Consider the following 19,091-nt stretch of genomic DNA (forward strand, 5'->3'; position numbering starts at 1 on the left):
TAAAGGGTTTTGGTTATTTTTTATTTTAGATTCCATTTGACTCATCTTATTTTGCATGTTTTTCTGGTCAGGTGTGAGATTTTCTGGAGAAGTTTCTTTTAATAAGTTTTTTAAATAGCCTTTCCATAATTCTCAGTTTTGTATGGCTATGTCCTGGTTGTGTTGTTTATTCAGACTGTTCCATTTTTCCCAGAACTGATTATCATTAATTGAGTCTTCAGTTTCATTAAGAGTATGGTTTAGGTGTTGAAGCTTTTTGTGGCGTATTGTATTTTTATAATCCCTGAGTGCTTCACAATAATTTTGTCTGGTTTCAGCTTTGTGCGGCTCTCTGTGTTTTTGGTTAGAGAGCTGTCTGAGTAGTTTTCTTTTAATTTTACATTCTTTATCAAACCAAATTTCATCCCCAGTTTTTAGTTTAGTTTTCTTGTTTGTATGGAGTAGGTTTGCTTTGATTGAGCACCTTTGATCAATATCATTTATTTGTTGTACTGCGGAATTTACATCAATCTTTTTAGCCATAAACTATGACTACATAAACTGTGTTATTTGAAATCTATTGATTAGGTTGGATATTTCTTTGGAGCTAATTGCACTAAGGAATTTGGACTCATATTTTTGGGACCATTTGTATGTTGGGTTTAGTTTGAACAGGTTGCTGGGCCCTTGGTCTGTTCTGTGGTGTTGGATTTTCTTTAGGAACACATTAATTTGACAGTGGTCTGATAAGGAAGACTGTGGTCTGACAGTGAATGCATGTATGTAGGAGGGGTCCATGTCTGTAATGGCATAGTCCACACTCTCTCTCTCTCTCTCTCTCTCTCTCTCTCTCTCTCTCTCTCTCTCTCTCTCTCTCACACACACACACACACACACACACACACTCTCTCTCTCTCTCTCTCTCTCTCTCACATACACACACACACACACACACACACACACGCACACACACTCTGGTGCGATTCAAAGTTTCAGGCATTGACAGCTTTTGGGTGGGTTTATTATTGTTGTAACTTAAGCCACCTGTAGTTGTTATAACATGCTCTAACAGCACATATTCCTCAAGAGCCTCTGATGATCGGCATCACCAGTAATGTTTGTCTAGCTCTAGCGTACAATAACAATAACTAAGCGGAAGTGCGGAGCAACCAAGAGGATGTAGTTCGCCGTAATGGCGCCGCCCATGGAGAAGTCAGGAAAAAGGTGGTAAGTACATTTTGTTCATTCAGGCCAAATCCTTTTTAATTGGCATTATGCATTGTATTTTGGAATGATAGTGATAGGGGAATGTAGTGATGGGTAATTTATGCATGATTTACATGTCATATAAATGTAAGGAAGTGTAAAACACAGTTATTAACTTTCTTAATTTAACTCTGTGGTTTTACACAGGTTTTTATCACATGAAATACACTTATTTAACAATAAAATCATTAAATTAATACAAATGTAGTGATAAAGTGAAAGTCAAAATCTGATAAAAATGTAGTTTTTAACTGTCTCATAGGATTGTCAATACCTGTTTTTTTTTTTTGTTTTTTTTTTTTTTTCAGTTTATGTATGTAAAGAAGTGGTTAAGTTATGCAAAATTACAAACTATTTCTTTCTTTAGTCAATTTTGTTTTGCAATTATACATTTTTAAATTTATTATTAACAGTATTTTTATGTATTTGACAGTGAGATATTGCCATAGCAAAAGCATTTTTTTTTTTTTAAATGAGAGAACATCATGCTACTTTTGTCAATAAAGAACACTATTTTTATGGTTTGTTTTGTTAAAATTGTTATTTAAAAGCTGTTAATAAAAAATATATATTTAATGTATTCCATTTATACAGAATGTTTTTGTTAAATCATGTGACACATTTCGATAAACAGTTTATTCTTGTAATTTTAATAAAATTTTCCTGTCATTTTGAAATACAGGGAAAAGATGTAAAATTTATTGGTAAATAAAAAAAAATGTTAATTTTTTTTTTTTTTTACAGTGTAGTTATCTATCTGAATTTTTAATGTTCCCTTTCATTATTTAAAGCAAGTTATAAAGTTTTAAGCATGAAAATTGCAATATATTGTGTTTAATATTTACAATATGGGTATTGTAGTTTCCCCTTCACTTGATCACAGTATATGGCATTTTGCCCTTGGCCTTTTTTCTTAGTGAAACAAGTGTTGTAACCCTGGTCCTGCATTTCTCCCCTCCCATGCAGGATGTCGCATCTGGTACATCATTTTTTTTTTTTCCAGCATTTTAAAAGCAGTTAAAAAGATAAACTGTGAGAAGCCATTTCTTTGTTTCAGCCTATTTTATTGATTCTCTCTGAATTTTCAAAAATAATTTGTATCACCCCAATTTATTGTGGGCTTGCGCATGATGATGGAAAATGTGTTCTGAATTTCAGTGACAATTAATGCTATTATGCTGTCAATTATTCCTCTAAACATCATACTATGGAGGAAGGGACTGATTGCAGGATTATATAGGAACCACCTGTCCTTCTATCGGAGACTCCAATGACTTTTTAGGATTAATTATTTTCAGACCTCTGCAGCACAACTCTTTTGAGAATTATTCTGGTATTATTCAGTATCTGGTAGAAATTCCAACTTCATCTGTAGACCTCATTCATAGTGATATCTTTTCTGGCTTTCACTACTTCTTGAGGAATTTTAAATGGGATACTTCAGGCCAACATAGGCACAAACAAAAATTGCCCTCTTTAAAAGAACAATTTCCTGAGCACAATTCTACCTGAACAGATTACAATTATACCTGAAATTGCCATCACACCAGTTAAGTTTAACTTTAGTGTCTTTCCTGCTATATACATTAATCCACAAAATGTTTCACCAAAACTGCAATTGAAATAATACAGACAGAAGAACAAAGAATGCACTTGTAAACTAAAAAATAAAATAAAATACACAACAACAAATTTAAAGAATATCCATATTAACAGAAGTCACAGTTAGTAAGAGAAAAGTCAATTAGTGATACAGAGCAACAAGATAATAATAATAATAATAATAATAATAATAATAATAATAATAGTGTACATTTATATCATCATAATCTTCAAATAATAATAATAATAATAATAATAATAATAATAATAATTTGATAAAAATAAAGAAAGTGTAATTCTGTGCAAAATATAGTCCTCAATCCCAGCACTGCAATGGTCATTACAGGATGCGTTTCAGGATGATAATCCAGGGTATAGATGTGACTCTCTCCTCCATTAAACTGGTTTCCCATCATCATCATCATCATCATCATCACTATGTTGCATGATGCCTTAGAGTAGGTTTACCCATGCTCTGAATTTTCGGGGAACAGTGTAAAACTTTTGAAGCTCTCAAACTTTTGAAGCTCTCATTAAAATAATGGGCGGACCTTTCCAAGGCTGCTGATTTTCCCGTGTTAATTTCTTTTTCCTCACGGGTCAGGTTTAGTCCACATGTCCAACCCTCCAAAAGACTTTAGCTCTTCGGGGAACAAACGGGTTTCCCTTTTTTTTTTTTTTTTTTTTTTTCATGAGAGCCCATTTACCTTCAGTCTGAGTCTACTGAACGGAGGGAGCGAGGAGTTTGTTGACGAAGAAGCCAATTGATTTTTTTTTTTTTTTTTTTTTTTTCGCTCATGGCAGTGCAGAAAACATAAATAACAATAATCTGGATTGTTGAAGGGAACGAATTCGAAAATAAGACGCCCGTTTAAACACAGTTGAGGGCGCCAGCCATGGATAAGGAAAGGTGGTCCACAAGATGGAAAACGAAAAAGTGGAGCTCCGCTATAACTGCATTCATCAGTTTAACTTTTGTCCTACAGGCAGCAGATGTGAGCGCAGGTAAGAACAAAGTGTTAAACGGAGACAGGAGAGCATCGTTGCCAGCTTTCCAATGATGCCAGCCTTCTATATACCATGTATATAAATGTACAGTATTCAAATGTGGTGCGCTTTAAAATATTGAAGGGATGAGTAGCATTTATTGGCTGTCTCAAACCCTACTGAGGTGACTACGTGGACAGCATCATACAAAAGTCGCGTTCCATCCAAAAATAAATAAATAAATAAATAAAAATAATAATAATAATAATAATAATAATAATAATAATATATATATATATATATATATATATATATATATATATATATATATATTGAGACACAGCAATAAAGTTGATTATAAATTGTTGAGTAAGGGCACATCAGTAACTTTGTCATTAGTAAATTCTGCCAGCGCACTTCATTGGTATCCTCATCATGCATATACAGGATATATGATGTGTATTGATATAGACAGAAAACTGGACATGGAAGACCCAGCCGTGTGTTGTGCAGCGTTTACCATGACAAATATATATATATATATATATATATATATATATATATATATATATATATATATATATATATATATATATATATATATATATATATATATAATCCCTTAAATTAGGAGCGTTATAGCCTATTTCAGAAAACTACATGTATTACGTGCATTGTGTTTTTTTTTTTTCCCTTAACGACATTACACAAATATGCTATTTAATATCAGAAGCCTCATTTGGCATTGTTAATTTACATGTCCAGTTCTGCATCAGTGAAGAATAAACTCTAATAGGCAACGCGTTTATTTCGCAAAAGCTACAGTAATTCAACTAATAATAGTAGGCTAATAATAATAATAATAATAATAATAATAATAATAATAATAATAATATAGAAACTGTTTATAGCAGTTACAGTCTTACAATCTTTCAGTGGAAACCATTATATTTGACCTGTTGATAATCTTGGAAACTGCAGTACCCACGCGCACCAGTAAGGCACTGAGTCAGATTAGGACTTTTTATTGCTCAGGTTTGAGACACCCTTTCTCCACATTATACAGTAAACCGTAGTTCCTATCTATAATAGGTTTAGTCTTCTACAACATCTTGTGCCCAAAGGAAGAGGCAAAAATTCAGCCATCATATGCTTCAGCCTCACCTTTATGGTGGTCACAAATGGCAAATTATTTTTATATATGTTTGTCTTTCTATTAAGATTTCAAGTTGCTGTTCTATACTCTGATCAAATACAGAAATGGCATTAATCTGTAAAGTGATGTCAAATGCATGAAATGCTGATTGCCATTTCAAATATGTATCATACCTCTTTCAAAATGGCTTCCTGATTATGTCTTCACCACATTGCTACTTGGTAGGCCATAGTTTGAAGGTGGGGTGTTTTGAAAGCTAGCTTTTAAATTTTGGGGGTTAATAATAACAATTAAGTGAGTTACTGGCCACACCTGCTAGGTTATCCAATTCTGGAACCAATGAGGATGCCTGAAAGTTTATGGTCATGTGATGCTGCAAGAGTAGGATCCTATTTGCATTTTGTGGTGTATGGCATGGACTGTCATCAGCTGCTGAAACATTTTATTGATTGATATGATTTTTCTTGACTGACTAGTTCTGACATTCTGGCCTTTCTGCCAGATTTCTTCAAGCTTTTTAAGCCATTTTAGAGGCTGAATCACTCAGATGAATGCTAAATTCTTTTCAGTTTTGCTCTTAAATACTCATATTTTGCTTTGAGAAGTCTGCCTTGTCATTATCCATGACACTGGCTCTCCCCAGGTAGAATAAATTGAATAAATGGAAATAAAATCAAATAGTTGTATTCCAGCACTTTTTTAATTTGGAAGTGCATTAGGAGTATTGTGTGCTTTTTTGCTGCCGTAATGGATTTGGGATATTGATATTTTTTAAGAGCTTCTTTGAGAGTGGGGTCCTGTGGCAGCCAATTCTGCACATCTGGAATATATGAGGCCTTTAGGTATGCAGTAATGCTGAGAGGCATTCTGAAGAGCACAAAGAGACCTTTAGTTGAGAGTTTAGAAAAGAAAAAACAGTAGCACAGAATTTTGGAAAAGACTCATAAGAGTTACAGACTATTAACCTCTCTTTTAAAGGTTTGTATGCCTATTAGTCAGGCATTTTTGCTTGATCTCATTCAGAATGGTAAAGCAGAGAGCTGCTCTTTGTTTTGTCAATGGGTTACACCGAATGGAAACTCTCCACAGACTGATTTGACAAAGCACATTAAGACCTCACCGCACCATTAAACTCACAAGCATGCTCAAGGATGTAGACACACTGAGCTTGTGTGCAGTTGTTTTAATATTATCAAGGAACTTAAAGGGACAATTCAACAATAACAACAAAAAAAGAGAAAGAAAATTCTGTCATCTTCATTTACTCACCCTCGTGTTAGACAGCTTCAGTCACCATTCACATTCATTGCATCTTTTTTTTTCATACAATGAAAGTGAATGGTGAATGAGGCTGTCAGGCGCTAACATTCTGCCTAACGTCTCTCTCTCTCTCTCTCTCTCTCTCTCTCTCTCTCTCTCTCTCTCTCTCTCTTTCATTGAAGAACTAACCTTTTAAGCTCTTCCAGCAAAACATTACAGATTTTCTGTAATAAACAAAGATACATACTTACACTGAATCATACACCTAAAAAAAAAAAAAAGGAAATTAGAGAATAGAGGGCAAATGCAATGCCTGTGTCTTAGTGTCAGTGTGAAATAACAAACCAATTTGTGCCTATAGTTTCAGTGAGTTAGGTGTTGGTTGGTGGTACATTGAGGCAAAGTTTTTTGCAAGCTGTGCTATGCCGACACCATAATGTGTTCAGCATGCTCAGTAACCCTAAAAAAGCACCACTCTTCAGCTCCTGGCTACATATGTGGAACAGGAACTACTGGATCAGCACTTCATGCATGCTCCTGCCATATGGTTAAAGACAATAATGTCAAAAAGAGCTGTCACATTTAACTCCAATACTTTTTCAGATTTGCCCTTTTAAACATAAATTTGCAGGATATATCAGGATATGGAACAGTAAGAACTTCAAAAAGTAAGACAAGTTTAAAAAAAAGACATCAGTATAATTCTCCTCAAGAGCTTTCCCAGGTTTAGTTGATTGGGACAGGGTGGAAAATGAGTCCTTTTGTGATGTCAAACCATAAGAAAATAAAACCCTGTTTGAAAACTCTGTTGAAATCCACTCCAGTGTAATGAGTCTTAGCATCATGTCATTCTTGGACGTATGGTTTATTGTTTTAAGTGCTTTGAAAGAGATACTTCCTGCCTGCTGCCTGTCCAGTTGACCTGACTCTAAAGTGTTTGTAGTCTCTGGTGGCAGGGAAGTCGAAATAGGAGTATTTATATGCTAGTTATCTATTCGCCCTCTGATCCTGTTCACTTTAATATCCCCAGAGTTTCAATGACCAATTCTGTAGCTTTCAGTTTGAGTTCACAAAATTCAGAATCCTCAACCAGCTCAACGTTCGTGGTGGTGATGACAAACAGCTGCGTCTCATGGACACAAAGTTGTGTACGGATGTAAGATAGTTTTGACACTGATGGATGTAAGTAGCCCAACTGATACTCTGAAAATCCTTATCTTCCTGACCTTGTGTATCTCCCCATTCATTAGTCTTGAGTGCAGACGGAACTTTTCCTTTTCACAGCATCAAAGACAAACCCTACAAAGATCAAGTGTAGCAATAAATTAGTGTGACATTATGGTGTTGCTCAATACCAGCCTCTAAATTGCCATATTAATCGTATTGTAAATCTCTTAGCCTGTTTAAGCATTGGCATAGACTTGTTAAGGATCATTAGAAATGGGTAATTTGTGGAGTGCTGGGTGAGCAATACCAAAACCTTTCTTATATGACATTTGCAGTAGCAGCATGATGAAGTATAGTTCCTGACGTTTTAACTAAATAGAGCTCAGTGCAGTTGAACTGCTCGTAAAGTCTGGGTCTTACTGAGCTGCCATAATTGTAGAGGAGCAGTGGCCAGCACCAGTGACTTTTACTCTTGGAATGTTTGGCTTAGTGGATGGGTCCACGCATGGGTGGGGGGAGTGTTTAGGGGCAGTTATCTCTACTGGATACTTCTTCATATCTTTACTGCTGTGCCGCTCAAGTTTCTCATAAAATGACAATTGCTTCATTGGCAGTCACCATAGACGTGCATGGCTGGGAATTAGATGCGGTAAAACCATTAGTATTGTTGCAATATGGAACAACAAAGGGAGAGTTTATGGGAATGTAACTGTTCATGTTCAAATCAAGAGACAGCAACATGTGGCTCATAAATGTCCTCACTTGTTGGAGGATAATTGACTCTAGATATATTGACTCCACACACTGACCACGTTTACATGCACTTAAGAAAATGGTTTATACCAGGGTTTTAGCAGAAAGCGGCATTCTGAAACGTCATGTAAACAAGAACGCTGATTTCCTTACGCCATTTAAGGGATTAAGAGAAAGCGTTTTAACACACCTAGGTTTCTTTCAGAGAACCCAGCTAAATGTAGCCATGTAAACACATAAGCAATGTTCTGATGGGTGTTTGAAGAGTGCGCGTGTGTGGAACAGACCGGGATAACAAACGTCATAGGATGGAGCCCAATAATATGTCAACACAGCCGAAAGAATTCAACATTTCTGGAAGTACAGAGGGGAAAACACACAGAATAAACTATACCCATTTATACACACCAATGTAAAATACTGACTGTCTCTAACGTTCGTATATATGCACTCATACATTGGGGAAATCCTAGAGTGTTTTGTAAGAGGTAAACCCAACTACTGCGTCGCAATTCAGCTGCTGGTCACGATAGTAAGTTAAGGAAACAAACACAGCAACAACTCTGGAATATCTGGAAATAAAGTGAATCAACAGAGAGTAGTGAAGTCTTTTTCAGATGCCATGTGTGTTATTTGCACAAGCGTCACAGGCAAATTACGTGGCTGTAGAGAAAGCTGCTTACTGACGGAGCCGCATGTATATGGGAGTAAAGAGTTTGCTGCTTAAACAGTGCATGTAAACAGGAATTCTGTTTTCTCGCAATAAGCCACTTTCTGGTATCCATGTAAACATAGTCATTGTTATTGAGGTTATCACTTAAGGCAGTATAAGGACAAGTAAGCTCCTTTCCATGAAGGTGATAAGAGTGAGGTTAACAATATCGCCTCACAAGTTTCAAACTTGGATATTGTAGGCCTAATACAAATACATAATTACCCAATTGTACTTGGAGGCAATTGTGAAAAGCAAATGTCACAGTATTAAAACAAAAGTCTGTCATCAATCAGCATAATATCCAAAGATATTTCCACAATTTATAGAAGTATTATCATTGCTTTAGACTTTTGCCTTATTTAGCATTAGCCACTTTCTAACACAATTATTGGCTATAAAAAACTTTTTTTTTTTTTGTTGTTTTTTTTGTTTTTTGTTTTTTTGCTTGATGTAGTGACGCTAATGATGCTAAGAAAACGTCTTTACACACTGATCTTAATGCTGGTTATCGGCTTTTCAAATCCCGCTTTTAACTCCGGCCCTGGGTATAGCAATGTTTCACACTTGTAATTTTAAAAGGGGGGGTTAGCACTGCTTTTAACCCTGGGTTATAAAAACACTGCTCCAGATTTGCTCCACATTGCAGTGCTGAAGTTATACAGTTTAAATGCAGTGCAGATGCAGTGCTGGAATGTTTTTTAGCAATAGACAACCAATAATTTAATGCCTTAGTGCTTACTGTACCTCATTTAATACATAATGCTCATTGTACATTCACAGAAACTTTCATGTGCTGTTTAAACTCTATGTCTTAGGGAAATCTTTAAAATGTCGAACAGTGATGGCAAATGCAATAACTGCTGTGATAGAAAGACAGTATTTCTTTTGAGTGTGTTTTTGTGGTATGTTTCAGAAGACGAAAGCCAAACAGAACAGATTTGCTTGTCGACATTTCCACACATAAGCAGTTCCATTGATAAGCAGTTATTAACATAGTTTGAGTGCCCGTAGTGAGCTGTATTCATCCATCATTGTTAGCTTCCTCATAAATATTCACCCAGTGTTTAAAATTTACAGTGTGAAACATCGAAACCTGAATACCTAGGATTCGTTTTTTAATGCAGGTGTTAAACTTGAAACAAGATAACCCATGATTTAATTTACCCAGGTATAATGCTGCATTCCATTCCAAGTCAGATGTGGGATATTCCTACTTGATATCTCTGATCTCCGACCATAAAGGCATTCCATTGCCAGATGCTCGCAAGAAGACAAAATTGCATCATTCCCGTTAGCTTAGCAGGGGTTTGACTGTCACCAGAGATGTCTCCTAGCAACCCAATTTATGAACAATGCTGCAACACTAGCATTTGTGCTACTGATGTATTGTTATCAAAAGAGAGTATAATTTCACATGTTTTATATACCTGTTTCTGCAGGCGTTTGTTAAACAAGCTTTAATATCATGTAATGCAGTAACTTTGACACATTTATTAATATTAATTGAGTGAATGTTTGTCACTTACTTTGTATATCTCCCTGGGTGCCGACTTGTTTTGCAAAAATTTCTGCATACGTTTCCAATTTGGAATTCTGACTTAAAGTGGCGTTCCATTGCAATTTTCCTGGTAGGAAGCTGGAAAATCCTATTTTCCAAGTTGAATGGAATGCAGCATTAGAATGACCCTTGGTTAACAATTTCAATTGTGAACAAACTCAGCAACTTTTTTTATTTGTGTCTTATTAGACTTACAGTGACACCTAGCGGTGTGGATGCAGCATCATTCAAAATCAAGTTTCAGTTACCAATGCCATTGTAGAAATTTACTATTCACAGTCAGACATAATTAATTTATTGCAAGAGTGAAAGTGTCCAAAAAATTGTACAGTTACTGAGATTAAGCTAGTAGTATTCGGCTGGTCATGTGATTCTAACACGACAGCCCCCATGAGGACACCCTCTCCATGTAGAATAAAACAATATTTAAAAGGTTACTGATATGACTAGAGTCCTCATCTCATGTGCTCATGATTTTATTAATATGTTTCAAAATTACAATTATTTTATTTTAATGAGCAAAAAATTACTGAGAGCACCTTTAAAGTTTGCTTACTTATGATGTTACAAACTGACAAAGACCTTCATGATAGCACCCAACATTCTACCTCACAGCTGAACCAGTGGATGTGCTCAAGATCTTAGACTTTAAAAGTTCACCTGAAGGAGTGAAGAAAGCACAAGGCTTCTGCACCATCCGGAGAGGATCCAAACCAGATGTTGCCTACCGAGTGGACAAACGGGCTCAACTCAGCACCCCAACCAAACAGCTCTTCCCAGGTGAGTATGCATGATTGTGCTAATCCATATAAACACACAAGGCCATTAATCAGCTTTATATTTTGTGTATTAGATTTCTTTCACAAAGTCATTTCTTACTTCTTTTTGAAATTTATTCAACAGGAAGTGCATAATGTAGCTGGACTGTCTCAGTTAAATGCATTTGGACTGTTTACAGTGCTAGAAGTTTGATGCCCAGACCTTGATGAGGGAAATAAAGCCATATTTATTGTTTCAGGAAAGAGTCCATTAAGAGAAACAGAAATCTCTTTGATAGTGTTTTCACTGAATTAGCTACTGTTTAGACCAGTGTTATGCTTGCTGATTCATCCACTATTAGTAAAACAAACCATAAGTGAAAAGATTAAAATACTGATAAGTGCTTGGAAAGGTGCAGTCTTGTGATATACACAAGTCAAGGTTGTTGTCTGTGGCATAAAACAAAATGCATACAGTATATTGACATGGAAATGCTGAACAATGAAGGTAAAAAAAAAAAAAAAATCCAATGGGTCATAATTTTGGCCAATGCATGGTATAGATTTTTTAATAGGATGTTGAAGTCTCTAATTGTTTGCTCACTCTCAAACTACATACACATTTACGAAGCTGAGTCCTAACTTGGACCTTCTATTCTGTGTGTGTTGGGTATCTTCCAAATTGGCCAGACCGCTAAGGGTACTGAGGCACAAAACAGCAGAAGATTAAATTAACAGTTCGCTTTCTGAGATTTTTGGCTGAAATAAAATGACCTCCAAACATTATGGTTTTAGGGCTGGAAATTTCAGCTCAACAGTATTTTTACAGAAAGAAATCTCCTTCAAGGATGGCAAAGGGAACGACCTTTCAGAGGCTTGTCACTCTGAAGATCAGGCTGTAGTTTGAGCTGTAGTTCCAATCCAGTGTTTATGCAACCAGTTTCATTTTAATTCTGTTATTTCAACTGACGCCTTGTAAACTTAATGTGGTAACACAAAAGACAAACTGTTTCATACTTATTTAAACCATGTCCTAAAAAGGATGTTGGGGAGGGACTGTTGTAAAAGGGCCATTGTATATTCCAAGGGACATTTGGATCGCAGTACAGTGTGTTGATATACTGTAGTTTTTGCTCATTTCACCCATGAAAAGAAAGACAAGCTTATGAATCACCAACAACAGCTGATATTTAACCCACATTCCCTTTCCTGTGTGTTTAGAAGGAGTATTCCCTCAGGATTTCTCCATCCTTATGACTATCAAACCCAAGGCGGGAACGCAATCCTTCCTGTTGTCGTTATACAACGAGCAGGGCATCCAGCAGCTGGGTGTGGAGGTGGGCCGCTCTCCGATCTTACTGTATGAGGATCAGCATGGGAAGCCCGCTCCTGAGGATTACCCCCTGTTCCGTGCCATCAACCTAGCAGATGGAAAGCAAGTTGACTCTTTTACATATATTCTTAATCTATGTACAATTCAAGGAAATAATTCCAGGAGTGTGCGCATGCTGTGCGTTCAAAGACGCGCAGTTAGAAGAATCAGGCTGTGTGCGTTCAGTGCTTGAGCACTCTGCTGATGACGAGAATTGCATCACGCGTCCTGTACGTGAATGCTCAGGCGTCTGACCGAAGTATACTTTGGGCTTTACACCAATTATGCTTTATAAGCCGACGACTTGTTTGGTCATGTAAATGCCATAAACAACTTTCCTTTATTGGGGTGGGGTCATAAACCGTTTTAAAGCAAAATCTGATCGACACACCTAGATTTTTGCCCATTAGCCAATTTTGCATTGCATTTAAACATATATTTAACACATGTTCTTAGCAGGCTTATTCAGTGTTTGCAAATGTTGTGTCCATGCCTGTTTTCATGTCAAAAGCGGAGAATATAGCCAATGATTTCAAATCTCATGTAAACAGGGATTCGTTACGTTGACAGATTTTTTGGTAGTTATCAGCATATTGGTGTGCAAGTAAACACTCATTGTCATCTGTCTATTTGTGTATTTATTGATTTTTTTTTTTTTTATGTATACAGTTGATACAATTAAAACAGGGAAGTGTATGAGTTTAATCACTTTAGCTGCAATATGCTCTCACGGTGTCATACCTGCTTGCCAAAATTTAAGTAGACAGTGTGGTCTTTTAATATTTAGCCACATGTAACCAATGCAGCAAAGCAAAACATTTACTTCAAAATGAAATACGAACGTCAGTAAGCTTTTGTGTTTTTGATTACCCACATTGAGGTTGGATGTGATAAAAACAAATTGTTCATTGTCACAATTCAAGCACTGAATTTTGTAACATTTTTATTTATATTTTTAATTTGAGGAAACAAATATCATTAAACAAAAACTGGCTTGTGAAATATTTATAGTAGATTCAATGTGACAGGCAACACTGAAAAGAAGCCTTCTAAAAAAATGGCACTGGCAGAGAGAGTTCTGTTTGTACTTTCTTGAAAGAGGTATTGTTTAGGAACATTCTCTACCAATCCAAGCCACCCACAAGGCAGGCAGTTTTCTCAATGTAAAGAAACAAACATGTTTTAGATATGCAAGAGAAAGGAGACAGTAACATAAACTGCATGGCCAGAAATGTGTGGACAACCCCTTAAAATTAACAGGTTTGGCTAGGCCCCTTGATCCCAGTGAAGACTTAATGCTATGGCATTCAATTAACTTTCCATATAATTTTTTTTAACAGTTTCTAGCTATAAGCGTTATAAGCGGGCGCTTAGGGCCCACAAAGTGTGGTCATTTTTTTATATACAGTTTATATATTAAAAGCTGCGTGTAAGACTCAGGCATCTGTTATGGTTCACTAAGACAGATATAGAGGTTAGGGGGGATTTGTCTTGGATTGTGGGGGCCTCCAAGTAAGATTTTGCATAGGGCCCCCATATGCTCAGAAACGGCCCTGGTTTGGGCCCCTGTGCATAAAGCAGGGCCCATAAAGGAAAGATTTACAGAGTCTGGTGTGGCAGGACATGACTGGCCCACACAAAGCCCAGACCTGAACCCTACTGAACATCTTTGGGATCAATTGGAATGGTGACCATGAGCCAGGCCCCTTCACAAAACATCATTGCCTGACCTCACTGCTGCTCTTTAGTCTGAATGGGAATGGTGGGCTATCCCAGAAGAGTGAAATCACGTTCAACAAAGCACAAATGGTGTGGCGTTTGGGTGTCCTCTTACTTTTGGCCATATAGTGTATATCATGTTTAAAAAAAAAAATCATAAACATCATGGGTTCCTCTTTTTGTCTTTCCCTACTCAACCTCCTCATCTCTACCCAACAGATGGCATCGTGTGGCTATTAGCATTGAGAAGAAGACCGTCACAATGGTTGTGGACTGTAAGAAGAAGATCTCAAAACCACTCAGCAGAAGTGACCACGCAATCATTAACACTAATGGCATTGCTGTATTTGGTACCAGAATCCTTGATGAAGAAGTATTTGAGGTGAGCAAAATTGTTTTACAAAATCTGATAAATACTCACTGCTGAAAAGACCAGTTTAGACCAACAAGGATTTCAGTGCTAGTCCAATGCTGGTTTATACTAGTAAGATTTGGTGATGGTCTAGCTGGTGGACCAGCATAGCTGTGCTGTTCACCAGCTGAAAATGCTGGTCAGCCACCAAGGTCTTTCTCATGAAGCTAACTGATTAAGAAAATCTTGCTGATTAAGCTATGAAAAGAGGCCTGGTGGGATACCAGCATTCCAGTATCTCATCCCAAACCATATGCTAGTGACAAGCAATGCTGGTCTTTTCAACAGGGCAGTCAATCCCAGTCATGTATTTCTTTTCTCAAGAACAGCTGTAAACTGCATGTTTCTTTGAAAGTCAATCTGCATCATTAACAAGCACTGACATGATAAAATGTGGAGCAATCTAGCTTTTACCAGCCTATTAGAGCGAGGACAGGAACTATGCAGCCATTAGTGCTCACTGTACAATATTTTATGAAGACTTTACTGCAGTTGCCTGATTAATGATTTAATCCATAAAAAAATACCTGTAATCTGATTAGGAGTATTTTAAATGTCATTTAATTTAATTACAAGTACTTGATTTTTGTTATCTGATTAATAATCCAGATTAAATGTATTCCATTACTACCCAGCACTGCAAATCAACACTGACTGCAACATGGCATACACACACACAAAAAAAAGATTTCCTATGGTAACATCTAAATTAACTGGCTTGAGTAAAGTCACAAATTTTGTTTAGCATGTCTGAATCAACCTGACTACATTAGGTTACACCAATAAAACTGAGTTTTAAGGGTTAGATCAGGTAGAAATAAACTCCTTGAAGTGATAGTACACCCATAAATGAAAATTCTCTCATCATTTACTCACCCTCATGCCATCCCAAATGTGTATGACTTTATTTCTTCAGCTGAACACAGATGAAGATATTTAGAAGAATATCTCAGCTCTTTAAGTCCTTACCATGCAAGTGAATGGTGGCCAGAAATTTGAAGCTTAAAAAGCACATAAAGTCATCATAAAAGTAATCCATAAAACTCAGTGGTTAAATGCATGTCTTCAGAAGAGGTATGACAGGTGTGGGTGAAAAACAAATCAAAAATCAAATCAAATTACTTTATTGTCACACAGCCATATACAAAAGTGCAATGGTGTGTGAAATTCTTGGGTGCAGTTCCGATCAACATAGCAGTCATGACAGTGATGAGAAATATACCAATTTACAATAAACATCAAATTTACACAACACAATTTAAAGTCTAATATACACATAATTACACACAACACAATATACAAATAATAACATACACTGTACAGTATACAATACACACAATATAGATACACATTATTCAATAAAAAAAAAGTATATATAGTAGTATATATAGAATGTACAGTAGGTTGTATTGTACTGTATATGACATTCAGGCTGTCGGTTGATAGTAAGTTGTTAAGAGAGAATATAATATAATAATAATATAATTTATGACAGTCCGGTGTGAGATATAAGAGTAAGAGTAATAAAGTGCAGTTCTGATGTATTTTGATCGTGGGAGATCAAGAGTTCAAAAGTCTGATTGCTTGGGGGAACATATCAATTGAAACATATCAATACTGAAGTCCTTTTTTATGGTAAATGTACACAATACTTTTCTATATTCTGGTGTGGAAGTGGCTATCACTTTCAAATTCAGCCACCTACTGGTTGGGGCTGGTCAAAGGTTGACCCACACTTATCATATCGCTTCTGAAGATATAAATTTAACCAATGGTCTCATATGGGTTAATTTTATGCTGCCTATATGTCCTTTTTGGACCTTCTGAATTCTGGTCACCATTCACTTGAATTGTAAGGACCTACAGAGCTGAAATATTCTTATAAAAATCTTCGTTTGTTTTCTGCAGAGGAAAGAAAGTCATACACATCTATGATGGCATTAAGGTGAGTAAAAGATGAGAGAATTTTCATTTTTGTGTTAACTTTCCATTTAAGGTAACAATCACATGCTACCACTTTTTACAGTGTAGGCTGAACAGGAAAATTGACAATTTTGTAAATGCATAGCCACAGGAGAACTGTGATTTACCAATCTAACATATGGAAAAAAATACTAGGCTAAATATTGTATTAGTATGCCATATTACCAAGTGAAAGGCAAATTTGCGGCAAAATAATGTAAAGATTGATTGGACGTACAGTCTTTGATGTCATCAACAAATGGGTAACATTTTCTACTCCCAAGTTGATAAACCCATTTATTCTGCAAGGATATTCCAAACCATACACAATTGTATGGTTAATTGCATTTAATTATTCACATTTTGCATTGTTTATTCGCATTCTGTCCACGACCCTATCAGAACAGAACAAGATGAAAACTGCTGTGTTTGGTTACTGTACTGTAGTTCCACTGAGTTGTATCATTATGTGGAAGTTTTCTCTGGACTGTACATTTAATGGAAAACAAGCACGACCTGTAAAAGCTATGTTCATAAGCAATTCACACTGGTCTCAAAAGCTCTCCCTACTTTTAATATACCAAACATGGCACATAATTTAAGTCAGTGTGCTTTAATTTAAAATCAGCTGGATGAAGTGATCTTTTATTTGGAAAAAGCTGACAAGTATTCACCATCTATTAGTGATTTATAGGCTAATAAAATCTACTGACATGTCCTATTAGGAGTAATCAGCCAGGTGGAGGTGGCTAAAATTACACTGAAGATGGAGCGGTAATCCACACCAAAAAATGGCTAACTAATTGCATTTGCAGTAGAGTTAGTTTTAGTTTCACAAATTGCTTTTGTACTCAGCTTTCAAAAATGTACATGAATGCACTTTTGTCTTTTTTGTGACGTTGATTCATACAACTGGTTTTATCTTTATCCACACATGGATGGTGTTTGTAATACCAAAATTGGCGGAGTAAAAACATTTTAAGTTCCTTTTTAATTTAACTGAGAACAGGCAAATAGCGAGTGAAATACACACACAAAAATCATATACATTTTCATATTTTGATCCATTAATTATGTTTTGTTTAATGCATTTAAGCAATGTTGTTAAAATTGTACAAGCTTATCCAACTCAAATACATGTGACATCAAATAAATAAGAATTAGGTTATAAGTAATCCAAAAGTAATATAAAAGTAATCAGATTAGATTCATAATTTAATCCAAGAGATTTATACAATTTTTGTCAAGTAATTTGTTATCAGTACCAGATTACAATTCAGAAGTAATCTCCCCACACTGCTGATTTGCCACTTGATGGCCAATGCAAAATCTGGGACCTGAAGCAAAACCAGTTGAGAACCACTGACCTAACATACTAAATAAAGTCTAATGATGCTTGAAGTATTCAATTCACTAGCATCTCTTGGCTACACTCAGCAAGGCAGCATTCATGCGGAATGTTGCTTGCATGCTCGATTGCGAGACAATATCTGCAGAGTTTGTCTTTGATGTGAGCTGGAGGAATGTTGTCTAATAAGAGCAGCATGCTAAAGCTTAGCCTCCAGGTTAGAGATGTCATAGAGCATGGGAATTTTTTGAAATTCTCATCCGATTTCTTCCCCATTCCTGCTTGTCCTGGGTTAGTCAAGAGGTTGTGATGAGCCTGCAGAATATATAGCCTGAGAGGTAAACCTGCCATACTTAAAGGGCTCATTTTCAGCACTCACTTAGCACTTCTTCTACCCCCTGCATGATTGCCTGTAATGTTGGGCACTTTGTCAAAATAGTGTTGCCCAATGATAAACACAGCTGTTTCAATTAAGGAAGTTGTTTTTATATTTTATGTGATGATAAAAGCTCTGCTCTGTCAAAAGCTTTGGTAATAGGTTTTAGTGCTTTAGTGAAATGAACCTCTTATGCTTTTGTTTGTCATCTAGATGATTTACGGACTCGCAAGGATGATTTGAATGTTTACTGTATGTGTGTTTCTGGCAGGTTACTGGACAATGTTTTATTTTTATATATCATGCTATATTAGAGGGATCATGAAAGATTTTTTCTTTGTTTTTAGGACTGCCAAAAATAAATTATTTTGTTTACGAAGTGTGTCTTTCTGTCTTTCCTTTAGCTAACTATATTTCCATGTGGTTACTCAAGTTATGATTGTGCTATTTTCCTATTGAAATCCTTCTCAGATTTAATTGCCTGTGGTCTGTTGAAAAAAATTATTATGGAAACTAATGAAAAGTCAGACCAATACCTAGGGTCTTAAACTGCAGTGTTTTGTGTCCCCTGGAGTTTTACTTTTGTACTGGGGGGTGGGGATTATTAGTTTGTGAAGATAAAGTAAGAATTTTAATGGTCATAGTGTGCAGTGAATATAAACAACAATAATCACAACAAACAAGTTGCAAAAAGGTACATA

The 19,091-nt window shown here is 36.0% G+C and overlaps 1 protein-coding gene across 1 annotated transcript in view; it reads left to right on the top strand.

Annotated features, from left to right (window-relative positions):
* The first annotated feature begins 3,579 nt into the window (after positions 1-3,579).
* col11a1b (collagen, type XI, alpha 1b) overlaps positions 3,580-19,091 on the top strand; it is a 131,100-nt gene continuing 115,588 nt past the window's right edge. Inside the window, exons 1-4 of the mRNA XM_051698996.1 lie at positions 3,580-3,852; positions 11,059-11,223; positions 12,423-12,636; positions 14,512-14,674. Of these exons, the coding sequence (XP_051554956.1) occupies positions 3,744-3,852; positions 11,059-11,223; positions 12,423-12,636; positions 14,512-14,674 (651 nt within the window). The 5' untranslated portion in view covers positions 3,580-3,743. The remainder of the gene's footprint in view (positions 3,853-11,058; positions 11,224-12,422; positions 12,637-14,511; positions 14,675-19,091) is intronic.

The sequence above is a fragment of the Myxocyprinus asiaticus genome, chromosome 5 (genome assembly GCF_019703515.2).
Source record: "Myxocyprinus asiaticus isolate MX2 ecotype Aquarium Trade chromosome 5, UBuf_Myxa_2, whole genome shotgun sequence".
Taxonomy (NCBI): Eukaryota; Metazoa; Chordata; class Actinopteri; order Cypriniformes; family Catostomidae; genus Myxocyprinus; species Myxocyprinus asiaticus.